The following is an 18064-nucleotide window of genomic DNA, read 5'->3' as shown; positions in this document are numbered from 1 at the left end:
ATGATTTTAACAATGAATAAATGATGCAAACTTTTATTACTTGTTGTTATAGGTAATTTTCTTAATGCATCCACAAAAATCCTATAACTGTATTTTAAGTATTTTAAATCATATTTATTTTTTTACAAGGATGCCTTTAAAAAAATTAATGGTTATAAAAGCTTGTATTTATTTTCTAATTTATCTATATATTTTATATTTTTATGTATTAATGCACATACACTTTTTTTTTTTTTTTAAACGTAAAAGTTTTGCCATTAAGTTTTCAACCCTGTTACCATCATAACTCCCCCTTATTGAAATGTACGATTCCATAAATAAAAATAACTTTGTCATAATGACATCTTCATTCTCTCAGAATCGGAATTCTACAAGTACAAGTGTGTCCTTTATTTTTTTTAAATCTATTTATCTTATATTTTGTTAGGTTTGCCAGTAGAGGGTTAATTGTCATCATTGTTACCATTATGTTGTACAGAAAACAACTGATATTATAGAAATATCAGCATTACATTCGCATTCTGATGAATACCTTGAAGTGTCATGACATCGATCATAAATCTAGTTATGGCTAAATAAACTGTAAACATGTCAACCCTTAATTTTAAAGGCATGGCTATATTCCAACATATATTACAATTTTAAATTTAGCTTGAGGTGGCAGTGTAATTTTTAACACTAAATAAATAAAAAATGATATATGTGTATATATAAATCACATTTTTAAAATGGAAAAGGAACTGCTTTTGTGGAATGACCCCACTAATAAAGTTGATAAATCTTAAAGGAAGTGTACTTGGTTGCCGCTGAGACAAGTTTCAGTGAAGAGCATGCTTGGTGAAGAACATAATAAAAATCAAGGTATCAGAACAGAAAATCTTGGTTCATTATTAATCAAGCCGTATGGTGTGTTGATAGTTACATGTGGTGTTTAGGATGCATTAATGCTAGCTATGAATTTAACCTCAAGACAAAGGAGTTTTCCAAATATGTTTAAAATGTCATTTCCACCACATAATAATATCAAACAATTTATAATTTGAGATGTGGTGGAAATGTTCATGATGTTTCAAAAGAAACTACAGATTTGTCCTGTGATGCTTGTTCATATACTTTTGGACATTGGTAGTGGATACATTACATAACATTTTCACACTCTCAATAGTTTTTAAGAGAGTTCACAGGACCAAAAGTGTTCATAGTTGAAGAAACGGCTGCTTTAAACTTCTCACTTCCATTGTCTTTCCACTACCGGTTTCAATCTCTCCTCCAGTGTGCTGTTTCAGAGCCAGTTATTTATCCACATAGTGAGTCAGGGTGGGAGGGACCAGGAGGCCAGCCGTACCAGTCACACCATCATTTCTCTAAAACACAAACACACACACGCACACACTGATACTCTGTCTCTCTTTCCTTCCACTTCTGGTCCCCCTCTCTCTCTCTCTCTCTCTCTCTCTCTCTCTCTCTGTCCCTCTTTCCACTGCCGCTGTCCTGGTTTCTTTCTCTGAACAGCTTGAGAGGACAGACGCGAAAGGAGAATAGAATAGGTGGGTTGCTGGCACTCATCAGGACTTATAGAGGAGGCAGGGTTTTAAAGGTGAGCCATTTGGATTTTAGATACTTGTACTTCTAGACTTTTCTGTCGGTACTTCCCCTGCTTTACTGAGCAGCAATAGGACTGTAGTTGTTTTGTTGTGTTGGTTTGGTAATGAGAAAGTATGTTAAAGTGGAGTCTTCGCCTTATAACTGTTTTTATGGTGTGATTGGTCTCTTCCTTTGTTTCTAAATAACTCTAAACATGTTCCCCTTTTCACGAATGATTCATGCACAGGATGTCTGTTGCCACAGCCTGCGTGTAACCCCACCCTTATTCTTGATCAAATGCAAGTGTTTTGGTTAAAGAGATAGGGTCATAATTTATTCACCCTGATGTTGTTCCTAACTCATTTGACTTTCTTCTATTGAGCACAAAGGGACATGATAGGCAGAATTTTTGCCACATTCACCATTCCCTTTCATTGCATCTTTCTCCGCATGCAATGAAAGTGAATGGTGACTGAGGCAAACATTCTGCCTTACATCTCCTTTCACGTTCTACGAAAGAGAGTCATACGGGTTTGGAATAACATGAGGGTGAGTAAATGATGACCAGATTTTCCCATTTTGTTTAAACTATCCCTTTAAGAGTTGTAGTTGTTGCTAAGCTAGTGATTGTTCTGTTTGCTTTAAATGTCTTTCTGCCTGTGGCTTCTGACCTGATGAGCTCTTATCACATGACTAGCGGGCTGAGAGCAGGGTGGTTCCTCTGCTAGCAATGGTGTCATTTTACGCCTGCCCGCTAATTCTCACAGAGCACACTTAAAGGGCCGGATATGGGCTTATGCTTTCCGTATGTTGAAAGATTGAAAGAGGGAGGGGAGGAAGTGAGAGGAAGGAAGGAGTAGACCTCTATGAACCTGAAAGCCAGTGCACAATAATAACTTGACTTATTTTTCTGTTTGAAGGGCTTTTAAAGGAAAATGTTACCATAAATGGTCATTGTGTTGGTCTTTTTTCCTGTTTAATCTTCTGAGACCATTGGTGTATTGTGATATTCACTTTTAACCAGAGACTAAAAACAAAATATTTAAAATGTTTGGTTAGTTCTGAGCAGAAACTGTATTTTTTCGTTCCGGTTCTGGAGTGCCGCATCCTCCTTTCCAACTGGTAAATGGTGACAATGAAATAAAAGTATGTTCAATGGCATTCTTTTTAAAATGACAGTACTCTGTGCAAAAGTGGGTGATATAACAGTTGCAGTGTTAGCAGATCTCACAAGAGAATCAAGCGACTAGCCTCAATCAAAATCATATAAAATATAAGCAGTTATTGTTTTTCCCATGTGTGGGAATTAACGGCATAGAAATCATAGCAAGCATGGTATACAGTAGCCTATATAAAATATTAAATATATCCCCGAAAATGTACATTTGGCCTCTAAAATCAATTAGTAGCCAAAATATCTCTCTCCTGCTTACAAACGTCATCTTATGCAACTCATTTTATTTAATTCATGTTTAATTTATTTCATTTTAATTGTTTGTTTTAATTACAGATCTGCTTCTTAGCAAATCATACCTAACAATATTTCAGTGAAGACTGAGAAATGTAATGTTTACCTCTGTATTTTTCCTTGCATTGGATTAATTATGCATGTACAGGTGAAACTCGAAAAATTAGAATATCGTGCAAAAGTTCATTAATTTCAGTAATTCAACTTAAAAGGTGAAACTAATATATTATATAGACTCATTACAAGCAAAGTAAGATATTTCAAACCTTTATTTGATATAATTTTGATGATTATGGCTTACAGCTTATGAAAACCCCAAATTCAGAATCTCAGAAAATTAGAATATTGTGAAAAGGTTCAGTATTGTAGGCTCAAAGTGTCACACTCTAATCAGCTAAACACCTGCAAAGGGTTCCTGAGCCTTTAAATGGTCTCTCAGTCTGGTTCAGTTGAATTCACAATCATGGGGAAGACTGCTGACCTGACAGTTGTGCAGAAAACCATCATTGACACCCTCCACAAGGAGGGAAAGCCTCAAAAGGTAATTGCAAAAGAAGTTGGATGTTCTCAAAGTGCTGTATCAAAGCACATTAATAGAAAGTTAAGTGGAAGGGAAAAGTGTGGAAGAAAATGGTGCACAAGCAGCAGGGATGACCATAGCCTGGAGAGGATTGTCAGGAAAAGGCCATTCAAATGTGTGGGGAGCTTCACAAGGAGTGGACTGAGGCTGGAGTTACTGCATCAAGAGCCACCACACACAGACGGGTCCTGGACATGGGCTTCAAATGTCAAACGTCTTACCTGGGCTAAAGAAAAAAGAACTGGTCTGTTGCTCAGTGGTCCAAAGTCCTCTTTTCTGATGAGAGCAAATTTTGCATCTCATTTGGAAACCAAGGTCCCAGAGTCTGGAGGAAGAATGGAGAGGCACACAATCCAAGATGCTTGAAGTCCAGTGTGAAGTTTCCACAGTCTGTGTTGGTTTGGGGAGCCATGTCATCGGCTGGTGTTGGTCCACTGTGCTTTATTAAGTCCAGAGTCAACGCAGCCGTCTACCGGGACATTTTAGAGCACTTCATGCTTCCTTCAGCAGACAAGCTTTATGGAGATGCTGACTTCATTTTCCAGCAGGACTTGGCACCTGCCCACACTGCCAAAAGTACCAAAACCTGGTTCAATGACCATGGTATTACTGAGCTTGATTGGCCAGCAAACTCGCCTGACCTGAACCCCATAGAGAATCTATGGGGCATTGCCAAGAGAAAGATGAGAGACATGAGACCAAACAATGCAGAAGAGCTGAAGGCCGCTATTGAAGCATCTTGGTCTTCCATAACACCTCAGCAGTGCCACAGGCTGATAGCATCAATGCCACGCCGCATTGAGGCAGTAATTAATGCAAAAGGGGCCCAAACCAAGTACTGAGTACATATGCATGATTATACTTTTCAGAGGGCCGACATTTCTGTATTTAAAATCCTTTTTTTTTTATTGATTTCATGTAATATTCTAATTTTCTGAGATTCTGAATTTGGGGTTTTCATAAGCTGTAAGCCATAATCATCAAAATTATATCAAATAAAGGCTTGAAATATCTTACTTTGCTTGTAATGAGTCTATATAATATATTAGTTTCACCTTTTAAGTTGAATTACTGAAATTAATGAACTTTTGCACCATATTCTAATTTTTCGAGTTTCACCTGTATATGTAATTATATATATTAGTTGTCTAAAAGGTCTTCAGCATCTCTAAGAAGTCTAGATCCACAGATGTGATGCAGCTGTTTCCTTCAAGATCAAAGCACATGCTTATCATGTTCTACTAAAAAGAGTGAAGCCCCATTTTTTGGGGGCAACAGTAAATGGGGTAATTCTGAAAATGTACTGTGACAAACCCATTGGTCTTTGGTTTAATGAAATAAAAAAATGAACTGATTATTAACCTGTTACCAGCATTTAAAAATAATTACTTTTTCTCTGGAACAATTAAAAAGGGACTTTGTTCGCATTTTCGGTTATGTTCTGCCAAAAATTTAGTTCGTTTTCATTCCTTGAACCGTTTTAGTCCTTGCTCTGAACTTTCACTAAATTAGGTGTTTTGTTTAGTTTTTGTTGTTGTTGTTGTTTTATTAAGTGTCATTGACTACATCAGCTTATTGCAAGAGAGCAGTGTTTTTTGAGAAAGCAGTGTTCCAGTTTACACTATATATTAAATAATATTATTTCTTATGATTTTTTCCCTCGTATGTAAAACTCTGGGATTCCCTCGGTGAATGAGCACAAATACGTGAACATAAGGGACTTTTGACATTTGACATTGGCGTGTTTAATTGGGTCTAGTTTATTTTATATGTGCTTTTCCCACTGTACTCCCGACAGTGGTAATTTCTATATAGAGCTGAAAGGGCTGGAAGTGCTGTTTTGCTTTCATAGAGTCACTGAATGAATGTTTTTACACAAACTTGTTTATGTTAAACACTGCAGTCAAATCCCGAATCACTTTGTCATGCTTATTACGAAGCTTAGCAGATGTGGTTTTATTCTAATTTTGCTGAAATAAATCTGTATGATTCCCCTAATTATGAATTCATACATGGGCGTCTTGTACACAAAACTCTTTAAACTCATGGATTTAGTTTCTTCCATAAACTCACAACATTGAAATTCTCTGAAATGGTGTGGTCACTCGAGTTTCCTAAACAATTTGTCTGTGGGATAATACTACCAATAACCAATGATATTCGTCAGTGGCCAGGGCTACACAAAAACTGGGTGAATTGTTTTGGATTGACTGTCATATTGATACAGCATTAGTGAAGAATTAGGCCATTAGACCTTGTAAATCCAAAGCTCTTTTGTATTGTAACCGGTTTAAGGAATGAAGAAGCGGGAGGCGGTGAATTATACTCGAAGGAAAATGTATTAATAACACAACACATTCGCTTGAATGCGCAATGGTGCAACTTCAGATAAATCACTCAGTATGTTCTTTTATGGAAATGGCAGCGTCCAACACACATGTAGCTTGTCAGCTGAGTTCTCTCTCTCTCACTCTGAGGTCTGGCCCCTTTTTATTTTCCCTGTCTCTCACTGCAAATGTAGAAACAGCAATTACCAGCAATTCATCTCAGTTGAAAACCCTTACCGCTTCCTCTTTCGCCAGACGAATGCTCGACCAGGCCCTCACCTCCACAGTATGGTTTTTATCAGTATGCATTTGGACTGTGAGCGTGTTTAGTTCTCAAGGCATGCGTTCCATCAGGCATGCCAAACAGTCTAGTGAATATTTGAAAATTCTGAGACGTCTTGTAGATGCCTCTCATATCTTACACAGTTAGATTACTGATAAGACAGTACACTGCTTGCATTCAGGTTTTTTGCCCTCATATCTAATAAATGAGAATGGGTTTATGTGTTTAGGATCCACTTATCTAATTGTCTGATTTGAATGTTTTGGGCAACACTCGACTGAGTCATGTGGAGGTCATTTTGGAGTTAAACCTTTTTATGGTTAAACCATTACTAATGGTGGCTCATGACATTACCACTCGAAGGACCTTGCTTTTGGTGTTCAAAAACTAGTTTAGACCATTCCCTTAGTTTTCACCTTGTGCATCTGATTTTAATTGATCTCCTTTAGAACAGGATTAGAAACATTTACTTGCCGTCTGATTGTACAACATCTGTCACACCTAGCTGAATGAAGGCACGTTCACACATTCTAAGATCAGAAAGACCTGCTCATCTACTTCCTCTCAGATTTTTACTTTTGTAGGAGCTTCAAGGAACTTTTATCTATTTAATGTAATGTCAATACTAAACTAACAATGGAATAGTTCTGATATTGTACACTCCATTCACACACATTTTTATGTAGGGGTTACCTACATTTCCTTTCGGATGTTTGCTAAACTCTGTGCATCACTTATCTTATCTTAGGTCTCCTAACATCCCCTTGCTGGCCAATATGTTGCAGTATTTTCAATTCTTAGATTTTACGCACAAAGAAAAGGAAATTTATCACGGTTTTTTACAAAATCTGACTCCTGGAAGCGATAGCGGCCAAGAGGCAGTTTAACCTGATTGCCGCATTCACATTCTTGATGAACGTGTGGGAAGAAACGTGGTCCATGATTCCAATCAGGCTCCGTAGAAACCAATCCGTGAGACATGTCTGATGGCCTACAGCTTTGCCTGTGTCACAACTATCTCAAATGACAAAAGTGTGCCCCAATCCAGGGATCTACACAGAAAATACTGTATGTGAGATAACCAGTCTGAAATTGTTAGAATGTGTTTGGTGCTTTTTAAGAGAGTTTAAGCTGCAGCTTTACAGCAGATTTTGGGCGGCTGGAAAGCAGAGCCGTTTATTTTAACTGAGCCTTCAGAAGATAAAGACAACATTTATTGATCCCTTAAATAATATCCCCTGTTGTTGCTATAGTTCCCTTTGCATGAAGTCATTATTTTGGCCAATGAGAACCAGTTAGTCTGTCTCTCGCTGTATGTTATCACAAGAACGGTTGTAGAGTTGGTAGGTTTTTCCAGCTGATACAGGTAAATAATTTACTGGTGGTTGTAAATGAGCAATTTACAGCTATATTATCTAAATGGACGGTTATAAATTAATATCCTTATGTGTGTGACTACTGAATGGGTCTGTGAACTACATTTGAGCTCTAAAGTAATTTTACCCTTATATTTTAGTATATCTATACACTACCTGTCAAAAGGTTTGAAACACTTGACTGAAATGTATCTCACAATCTTAAAAATCTTTTGATTTGAAGGTGTATACTTAAATGTTTGAAAATAGATTTGTACACACAATTAACATTTTATAAAAGTTTTTGAAATTGATGATTTGGACCAAATAATTAAGAAAAGCAGCCAATAAGTGCCCAACATAGATGGGAACTCCTTCAATGCTGTTTAAAAAGTATCCCTGGGTGATACCTCAAGAAGTTGGTTGAGAAAATGCCAAGAGTACATGTCTGAAAATTCTAGGTAAAGCGTGACTACTTTGAAGATACTAAAATATAACAGTTTTTATTTATTTATTTTGGATTTTGTTTAGTCACAAAATAATTCCCATAGTTCCATATATGTTATTTCATAGTTTTGTTAACTTTACTATTATTCTAAAATGTGGAAAAAAATTATAACAAAGAATGAGCAAGCATTTCAAAACTTTTGACCGGTGGTGTGTGTGTGTGTATATATATGTAAATGTATGTGTGTATATATATATATATATATGTATGTGTGTGTGTGTGTGTGTGTGTATATATATATATATATGTGTATGTGTAATTTATATATATATATGTATGTATGTGTATATATACTGTATATGTATATGTGTGTGTATATATACTGTATATGTATATGTGTATGTATGTGTATATATACTGTGTATGTGTATGTATGTGTATATATACTGTATATGTGTATGTATGTGTATATATACTGTATATGTATATGTGTGTGTATGTATACACACACACACAGTATGGTTCAAAAGCCTGTATCTGTTTGCTTCTATCTTAAAACTTGGTATGTCCCATTTTTTTCTTTAATGTAAGGATTCATTGGGGCTGGCATGAACTATATTAAGCAAAAGCTGATGAGGTATGTTATCCCAGCGTGATTTGAGAATGTTCCAATGAGCACCTTGTGTGTTTGAACAGAAGCAAGGAAATCTGACCTTTTGTACAGTGGGGTTAACATGGTCAATGTCACAAATTGGCTAATTTTATTATGGACCTAGAATGTTATTTTGTATACATTTTATGTCATCATTTTTATGTTATGTTATTAATATATTTTTGTAATTTTTCAAAACCCCAAACTTCTATTTCCAGGTTTAAATCAGATTTTGAATACCTAATTTGAAATGTTCCTGGTTCAAGTTAATTTATCAAAGGTTTTAATTGGTTGGCTCAGATGAGCATGCATTGAATAAACCTTATAGTAAGATTTACTTAATTTTTATTTTGCAAGTAAATCTTAATGGTATAAAATTAACTAAAATCTATTATACTTCATGACATAATATTAAAGTGAGTAAATTTAACTTAAATATGTTAGTAAATACAGTAACCTTTACTTGCAAATATGATAGACATGGTACTTAAATAAACTTGGTAATATTTCAATGAACGTGTCATGTTTAGATCTTCCCTTTCAAACACAATAAATTATGTACCTTGCATTACTGGTGATAGAAACAGAATACAGAGACCTCAACCCTTGGTGCACAAAACACGATGAGAGTGACAATCAACATATAACTTTTTTGACCATGATCGGGTAATTTTGAGTAGAAAATTATCTTTAGACTTTACAAAATAAGAAGTTACCAAATGGAACAACAAAATGAACTATAAAAACAGTTAAGTAAACTTACAAACAGTGAAACAATGCAATTGCATTAATTATTCAAGCCCAGTGCATGCTGGGAACACCAGCTTCGATAAGTTAAGTAAAATGTACTTATTATATTTATCAATGAAATTTACTCAAATTAGCAAATACATATGACAAGGTTTTCTACTTTACAATGTGTCATGTATCATTCCCAAAGATAACTGTCAATCATAAATAATATTTACTTATAGGCTAGAGCATTTATTTTTACATGTTTGAATGTAGAATTCACTTAATATTTTCATTTTCAAGCTTTAAAATATTCAGTGTAGAAAGTACATAATCTTTTCTGCTATATTTACTAAATCACAAAATAGTTTTTTTTAGTGCAGCTCTTAACCAAACGCAACATTTTACTTTTCACTGTGTTTGTTAATATATATATCAGTTAGTGAATAAACCGTTAATGTGGGGGGAATTCTGAAGCTGTCTCTATACTGTCATTGTAGAATCACTCCACAGCCCACTGTAGTTATTTTGTCTTATTCAAAAGAACGTTTTCAAACTGAAGTGCTCTTTGATGGGGAGAGACTCAGATGCTGGTGGCTCATGAAATCCTCTCTTTTCCAGCTCACTGTTGTGTGAGACACACCTGAACCCCTCCTGTGTTTACCCAGCATTCTGTAGGGACACAGATATTTGATAAGAGCTGACTCTCCTTCCTCTCGGTAGGTGTATACATCATAAGTACATTTATAGTGTTGAAGCTCAACCTTTAATATATTGTTCAAGGTGACAGAGCGTTTCACAAAGGTTAAGGTGATTACCTCACATCTGCGGTTCCACTCCCTCCTGTGGCCACACCCCAAACATCAGACCATATCGACCTAGAAAAACAAAACATGTTCGGGAGGGAAAGAGGGATATTATGTCATTTATTTAACTCTTAAAATAGTTTTACCCCTAAAGAAATTATTTTAAACGGATGTACTATTCATATACACTCACATGAGATAAAACTACTTTTATTTACTGAAATTAATTTGTTTACCATCTACTATATGAATACATCCGGTTGTTCGGCCACACATTTTTAAACTTGAACCAATTAAGTGTTCGACAGAAACTCTCTCAAACTTATAAAAACAAAAGTATCTTTTAAAATGATTGCAGAATTTCCCTGCATGACATTAACCTCATCACAGAAAATAAATTCTGCTGTATTTGTATATACTTGATCAGATCTGTATCAGCTTTGCAGAGACTCATTTACTTTAAATGGTCAAGTGTAATTGAAACGGATAACAGTCCAATCAATCAGTACACATGAAGTGAATAAGTGTACAGTACATACAGCTGAAGTCAGAAGTTTACGTACACTTAGGTTGAAGTCATTAAAACAAATATTTTAACCACTCCACAGACTTCATACTAGTAAACTATAGTTTTGGCAACACATTTAGGACATCTAATTTGTGCATGACACGAGTATGTACTACCGGTACTGCAGAAACACTGGTATCGTTACATCTTTTTTTATTTCAGTACAGACTTGGTACCGAAGTACCGGTACTTTTGACAACACTACTTTCTACTCATGCTTAGTTTTTGGCTTTGGATAAGTGATTTGACTTTATGGTTTAGATTTTGGTTTGGAGTTAAACTTAGGGAAAATTGTTAAAAGCATTGTTCATTTAATTCATAGTTAGTTACATGTTTGCGATTTCGCCAACTCGTTCTAGTATTACAACTTGTCATAAGAGTTTTGTAATGGCAAGCCACTCCGCAATTTGTGGTAGCATTCCTGCCTGTAGCACATATATCAGAATCAGCTTTATTGCCAAGTATGTTTACACATACAAGAAATGTGTCTTGGTGACAGAAGCTTCCAGTGCACAACAATACAAAACAGCAACAAGACATAGATAATAATAGAAAATAATTAACGATTAAAAAAAATATATAAAAAAATTATTTAATTGAAAATTAAGTATATATAGAATACACAAAAGACATACACATACATACATCTAAATACAAATCTGTTATATACAGTGCAAGGGAATGTAATGGCAGAAATGGTTGGATGTGTTGGATAAATATAAAAAGACTAGACTGTGAATTGCTTCTAATTATGCAGGACATGTTACATTGTGATGTTTAATACTTTGAGTTTAGGGTTTCGATTTTTGAGGATGAGCAATCCTTATGGTGATGCTTGCTTTGGTAAAGGCAACTGAAGATACCTCCGTAGCAATGCTCATGTGATATATGATACATTCTCAATATTTATTTGTTGACCCTAAGCCAGTCATTTACAGTTGAAGTCAGAAGTTTACATACACTTAGGTTGAAGTCATTTAAACTCATTTTTGAACCACTCCACAGATTTCATATTAGCAAACTATAGTTTTGGCAAATCGTTTAGGATATCTACTTTGTCCATGAGACGAGTAATTTTTCCAACGATTGTTTACAAACGGATTGTTTCACGTTTAATTGACTATATCACAATTCCAGTGGGTCAGAATTTTATATACATTAAGTAGAGAAAATTCCTAGAAAAAATGTGGATTTCCACAAGTCTGGTTCATCCTTGGGAGCAATTTCCAAATGCCCGAAGGCACCACGTTCATCTTTACAAACAATAGTATGTATTATGTAAGTATTAACACCATGGGACCATGCAGCCATCATACCGCTCAGGAAGGAGACTCATTCCCTCTCCTATAGAGGAACGTAGTTTGGTGCAAAAAATGCAAATCAATCACAGAACAACATCAAAGGACCTTGTGAAGATGCTGGAGGAAACGGATTGAAAAGTATCTATATATATATATATATATATATATATATATATATATATATATATATATATATATATACACAGTAAAACGAGTCCTATATCGACATGACCTGAAAGGCTGCTCCATAAGGGAGAAGCCACTGCTCCAAAACCGCCATAAAAAAGCCAGACTACAGTTTGCAAGTACACATGGGGAAAAAGATCTTACTTTTTGGAGAAATCTCCTCTGATCTGATGAAACAAAAATGTAACTGTTTGGCTATAATGACCATCATTATACTTAAGTTGCCCAAAGTTGTGGAAAATGGCTTAAGGACAACAAAGGGATTTGAGTAGCCATCACAAAGCCCTGACCTCAATCCGAAATTTGTGGGCAGAACTGTAAAAGCATGTGCGAGCAAGAAGTCCTACAATCCTGACTCCGTTACACAAGTTCTGTCTGGAGGAATGGGCCAAAATTCCAGCAACTTATTGTGAGAAGCTTGAGGCTACCAAAAACATTTTACCCAAGTTACCCAATTTAAAGGCAATGCTACCAAATACTAACAAAATATATGTAAACTACTGACCCACTGGGAATGTGATGAAAGAAATAAAAGCTGAAATAAATCATTCTCACTACTATTTTGACATTTTACATTCTTAAAATAAAGTGATCCTAACTGACCTAAGACAGGGAATGTTTTCTTCGACTGTCAGGAATTGTGAATAACTGAGTTTAAATGTATTTGGCTGAGGTGTATGTAATCTTCTGACTTCAACTGTAGTCCCTAACACTATGCATGCAGTTTCTAATAAGTCACATTGATGAGAAAGCATCTGGGTAGAGGATGTTAACTGGACACAAACTTAACATCACATGTTTCCAGTGTGCAGTTCAAGGTCTTTTATTTTCACTTGCTTGGCACTTGCAGTCACCTGATCCAGTGAATCTGTGCCATCCCTTACAAACACTAGCTGCATTTATTGTCTGGCATTAACTTGAGGCAACTGTTGACAGATAAGCCAGTGTTTGTTTTTTTCCACTTGGAATCACAAGCCTGTTTTGTACCACGTGACTATAACTAATGGATGGCAACATCTCTCTCGTCCCCCTCACAGGTGCCATTGTGTAGCTAAACGTGAAACTGACGTCAGTGAAGATGCTGGAGACCTTGAGAGACAGAGTACTGGAGGTTTATGATGGCCTATTAGCAGGAAGAGGTAAAATGAACAATGCATGTATTTTACATTATGGATGATTTCCTAGACACAGAAAAACTATAGTCCTGAATTAAGTTATGCTCTTTTCAGCATATAGTGGTGGACTTGTATGGCTATTTATTTCAATGGCCGACATCAATACAGAGATCTAGAAACATGGTGGTCTTATGGCTTATTATATGGCTAATGGTAATAAATCTAAAATAAATCTTTATGGCAGATTTGTTTAGAGGGCTCTTTAAAGTATGAAATGGACTTGAATTGTCCCGGTTTGCTGTAGTTGACGTACGGTACATTTTGTTGAACTTTTATTGCCCATGAGCAAAGATGGCAGTGTGCAGGTCAAAGCGTGCATGGTTAGAAGTGTTAGTGTTCACATACTTGTATGTAGAATGCATTTTAGGTTTTATTGTACTTACAGTTGCTGAAATGAACCTCAATTTTGCACTATATTTACTCAAATTCAATAAAAGAATTAAAAAACAGATATTGTTCATTATCAGTTAACAAGGCTGTCAGTGTATTTTGGATGAAAACAAGTGGAAGCATATGTGCTTGAAGGAGTAGTTCACCCTAAATTCTCTCATCATTTACTCACCCTCATGGCATCCCAGATGTGTATGACTTTCTTTCGTCCGCTGAACACAACTGAAGATTTTTGATGAATGTCTCAGCTCTGTAGGTCTATATAATGCAAGAACTTTGAAGGTCAAAAAGCACATAAAGGCAACAAAAGTTTTCCATAAGCCTCCAGTGATGTAATCCATATCTTACGCATTATAAATGTGGGTGAGAAACAGATCAATATTTAAGATCTCCTATCAATATCCACTTTCACTTTCTTCTTTTGTTTTTGGCAATTCGTATTGTTTATGCATATCACCACCTACTGGGCAGGAAGGAGAATATATAGTAAAAAATTACTTAAAAATGTTGCGGTTTCTCACTCACACCTATCATTTATATATTTTATATATTTATATCACACCTATCTTATAAATTGCATTTATGCTGCCTTTGTGCTTTTTTGAGCTTAAAAGTTTTGGACCCTGTTGACATTGTATGCACCTACAGAGCTGTAATATTCTTCTAAAAACCTCTGTTTGTGTTTAGCAGAAGAATAAATGTCACACATCTGGGATGGCATGAGGATGAGCAAATGACAAGAGAATTTTAATTTTTGGGTGAACTATCCCTTTAATCTGCCAAATTGGAAAGTTATTCAAAAATATCAAGTATAGTATCTGCAGATATATCAGTCTGTAACTTATTAAAACCTCAATTAAATCTGTGTCTGGATAAACAATCTCAACATGTTGGATCTAATTTTAATATATCAATACAATCATTAGAATCAGTTTGGAATCTTTAAGCTGTTGATGCATGAAAGAGCTGAAAGAGCTTAATTGTTTTTTTTCTCTTTTTTTAGACCCCCGGTTGCAGAAATATCTTCTCATGGATAGTCCAGTCAATATGAGTGCTATTCTGCTTGCTTATCTTTTCTTTGTATTGTATGCTGGCCCTAAGTTTATGGCCAACCGCAAACCTTTCCAGCTAAAAGAAGCTATGATAGTCTACAATCTGTCCTTGGTTGCCCTGTCTCTATACATTGTATATGAGGTGAGAGTGTGAGCAGATATTTGCACATAATCACACAGCCAAATGGAATAAATGTGCTTGCAGTTTTTTTTTTATCCATAATGGATTAGTGATGGATAACACTGATCCTAGCCCATGTTTTTGTCCCTGTATAAAATCTCAAAAGCAAAGTAAGAATTTAATGGATTGTATTTTTTTGCTTAATGTAATCTCTAGTTCTTGATGGCAGGATGGGCCACAGAATACACGTGGAGATGTGACCCATGTGATTATTCCGACAGCCCTAATGGGCTCAGGGTAAGATTTATGATCCATGTAGGCAATTCTTTATAATGAATATTCAAATTCTTTGTGTTAAAGACACCTCTCCCCCCCCAGATGGTGAATGTTGCCTGGTTATTCCTGTTCACAAAATTCATTGAACTTATGGACACGGTAAGATTTAAATGTGTTACTCAAAAATGGACAATTTTTATTGTGTTAGTGAGTCAGTTCATTTAGTTATTGTTGTAATTTTTTTGTTCAGGTGTTTTTTGTACTGCGTAAGAAACACAGTCAGATCACTTTCCTGCACATCTTCCATCATTCCTTCTTGCCCTGGACGTGGTGGTGGGGTGTAAGCTATGCTCCAGGTGGGTCAATCTGCTGAGCTATCTGGGTCACGTTTACCAACTGGCAGATTTTCACATGGGTGATACGCACAGTTTCAGTGATGTGACCCGTTACTGGACCTTGATAAACTTGGATACCAGTAGGATGTGGTTTTGACAATTTTCCATAAGCCAAGGCATGTACTGATGACTCTTGTAAATAAGGTGCTAAGCTCTGTGTCACAGTCTTTTGCCTTTTAAATAGAAGTTACACACTCACTGAGCGCTTTATTAGGAACACTTGCACACCTACTTATTGTGATTATCTAATCAGCCAATCATGTGGCAGCAGTGTATAAAATCAAGCAGATACGGGTCAGGAGCTTCAGTTTGTTTATCAGTATGGGGAAAATATTTGATCTCACTGATTTTGACCGTGGCATGATTGTTGGTGCCAGAATGGCTGGTTTGAGTATTTCTGTAACTGTTGATCTCCTGGGATTTTCATGCACAAAAGTCTCTAGAATTTACTCGGAATGGTCAAAAAAACATTCAGTGAGCAGCAGTTCTGCCTACGGAAAGGCCTTCTTGATGAGAGAGGTCAACGGAGAATGGCCAAAATGGCTTGAGCTGACAAATGCTACAGAAACTCAGATAACCACTTTGCACCATTGTATTGAGCAGAATAGCATCTCAGAATGTACAACACATCGAACCATGAAACAGATGGGCTATAAAAGCAGAAGACCACAACAGGCACTTTATTAGGACCATAGTGTTCCTAATAAAGTGCTCAGTGAGGGTATATAGTGTTATTAAAAAAGATCCATACTTTTCCTTGGTTGATTGTTTTACAGGGGTCATGTCATATGAGGAATCCAATTTTCCCTAATCTTTGAGATAAAGAGCTGCTTGTACTATGAAAACATACTGTAAATTTTAGAACTCAACTTCCTCCCCAGTCCAAAAATAGCATTTATTGAAACCAAGCTGCAAAAACAACTAATTTTGAACTTTTGCAGCTTTCTGATTCCAGACAGACTTCATTGACACCTATAGGGAGTGGCCGAAGTTGTTTTCAACAAGATCATTTCAGTCCCATACTAAATGTTTATGTGGCACATTTCAGCATGGATCTTTTTATAATTTAATACATTAAATGTATGATATGACTCCTTTAAAGACTCACTGCAGTGAATGATCAGTATATCTAATTATGATCTAAATGTGACTTCCAGGTGGAATGGGCTCTTTCCATGCTATGGTCAACTCTTGTGTCCATGTGATCATGTACTTCTACTACGGCCTCTCTGCCGCCGGACCTCGCTTCCAGAAATTCCTCTGGTGGAAAAAATACATGACTGCAATCCAGCTGGTATGTGCATTATAGAGCTTCATAAAACTTGACATTAAAAATAAATCTCAGTGTGCTCACCCTATCTTAAGATGTCTCTTAAACCATATTAGAATCACATAATGCAATCAGACCTATTAATCCTCCTCCACAGACTCAGTTTGTACTGGTCTCCCTTCATGCAACCCAGTGGTACTTCATGAAGAGCTGTGACTACCAGGTTCCTCTGTTCATCCACCTCATCTGGATGTATGGAACCTTCTTCTTCGTGCTCTTCTCTAACTTCTGGTACCAGGCGTACGTAAAAGGCAAGAGGCTACCAAAGAACAACCAACAGCTCGCCCAGAACGGCAAGGCCAATGGAAGCACAACTCTGGCCAATGGCTCGATGGTGGTTTCAAACGGCCACAGCACGCACCATGAAAATGGCTTGAGCAATGGGAAGAAACACCATGAGAATGGTAGCACTTTCAATGGCAAGATGAAGAAATCTTGAGCGCTTAGGATGAGAAGACCCAAAACGGATGACCAGGAGAACCTGCTTGAAGCACTATGGAGTCCAAAGAGTGTTTTGGGACTTTTATTTTCAAGGATTTTCTTTTCAGATCTTTGTTGTTTTTTGTTTTAATATGTACATTTAATTAGTACACAGGGATATGAATGAGTTTGATCCCTGTTTGTATATTGTTTTTGTCATAAGAAAAAGAGAAAATAATTATTGAGCACAATGTATGAAGAGGAAGTGTAGTGACTGGTGGTATTCTCAGCTGATGTTGCTCATGATGTCATAGTTTATCCAAGCAGACTAAATTCACAGACACACACACACACACACGTGTCTTTCATACCCCCCATTAGCAGACACTGTACAGTCAACTTCAGTAAACTTGAAATACATCTGTAAATATTTTTACCTTATAAATAATGGGATTGATGTGGTAAAAAATATTGTTACTCAAAAATGTTAAATGAAATACAAAAAATAAATACAATTTTAAAATACAGATACAGTATCTGTTTATTTTGTGTACTGTTAGTGATGCTTTATGATTTGCATGAATATTTATGGCATATTATATTTCAAATTTGAAG

At 36.0% G+C, this 18064-nt stretch overlaps 1 protein-coding gene across 2 annotated transcripts; it reads left to right on the top strand.

Moving 5' to 3' along the window:
• Positions 1-1357: 1357 nt before the first annotated feature.
• Positions 1358-17978, top strand: LOC127625848 (elongation of very long chain fatty acids protein 1-like). 2 transcript variants are annotated; one of them, XM_052101260.1, is made up of 8 exons: positions 1358-1547; positions 13328-13429; positions 14859-15049; positions 15245-15325; positions 15407-15463; positions 15555-15660; positions 16857-16993; positions 17127-17978. In XM_052101260.1, exons 2-8 carry the CDS (start codon positions 13369-13371, stop codon positions 17466-17468), a joined length of 975 nt encoding a protein of 324 aa, XP_051957220.1. In that variant the 5' UTR covers positions 1358-1547; positions 13328-13368; the 3' UTR covers positions 17469-17978. The 2 variants fall into 2 exon arrangements, with proteins under 2 accessions (XP_051957220.1, XP_051957219.1); XM_052101259.1 differs by having other exon boundaries at positions 1359-1597.
• The last annotated feature ends 86 nt before the right edge of the window (positions 17979-18064 follow it).

The sequence above is a fragment of the Xyrauchen texanus genome, chromosome 32 (assembly GCF_025860055.1).
Source record: "Xyrauchen texanus isolate HMW12.3.18 chromosome 32, RBS_HiC_50CHRs, whole genome shotgun sequence".
NCBI classification, from domain to species: Eukaryota; Metazoa; Chordata; class Actinopteri; order Cypriniformes; family Catostomidae; genus Xyrauchen; species Xyrauchen texanus.
This window is presented reverse-complemented; position numbering and strand designations above follow the sequence as displayed.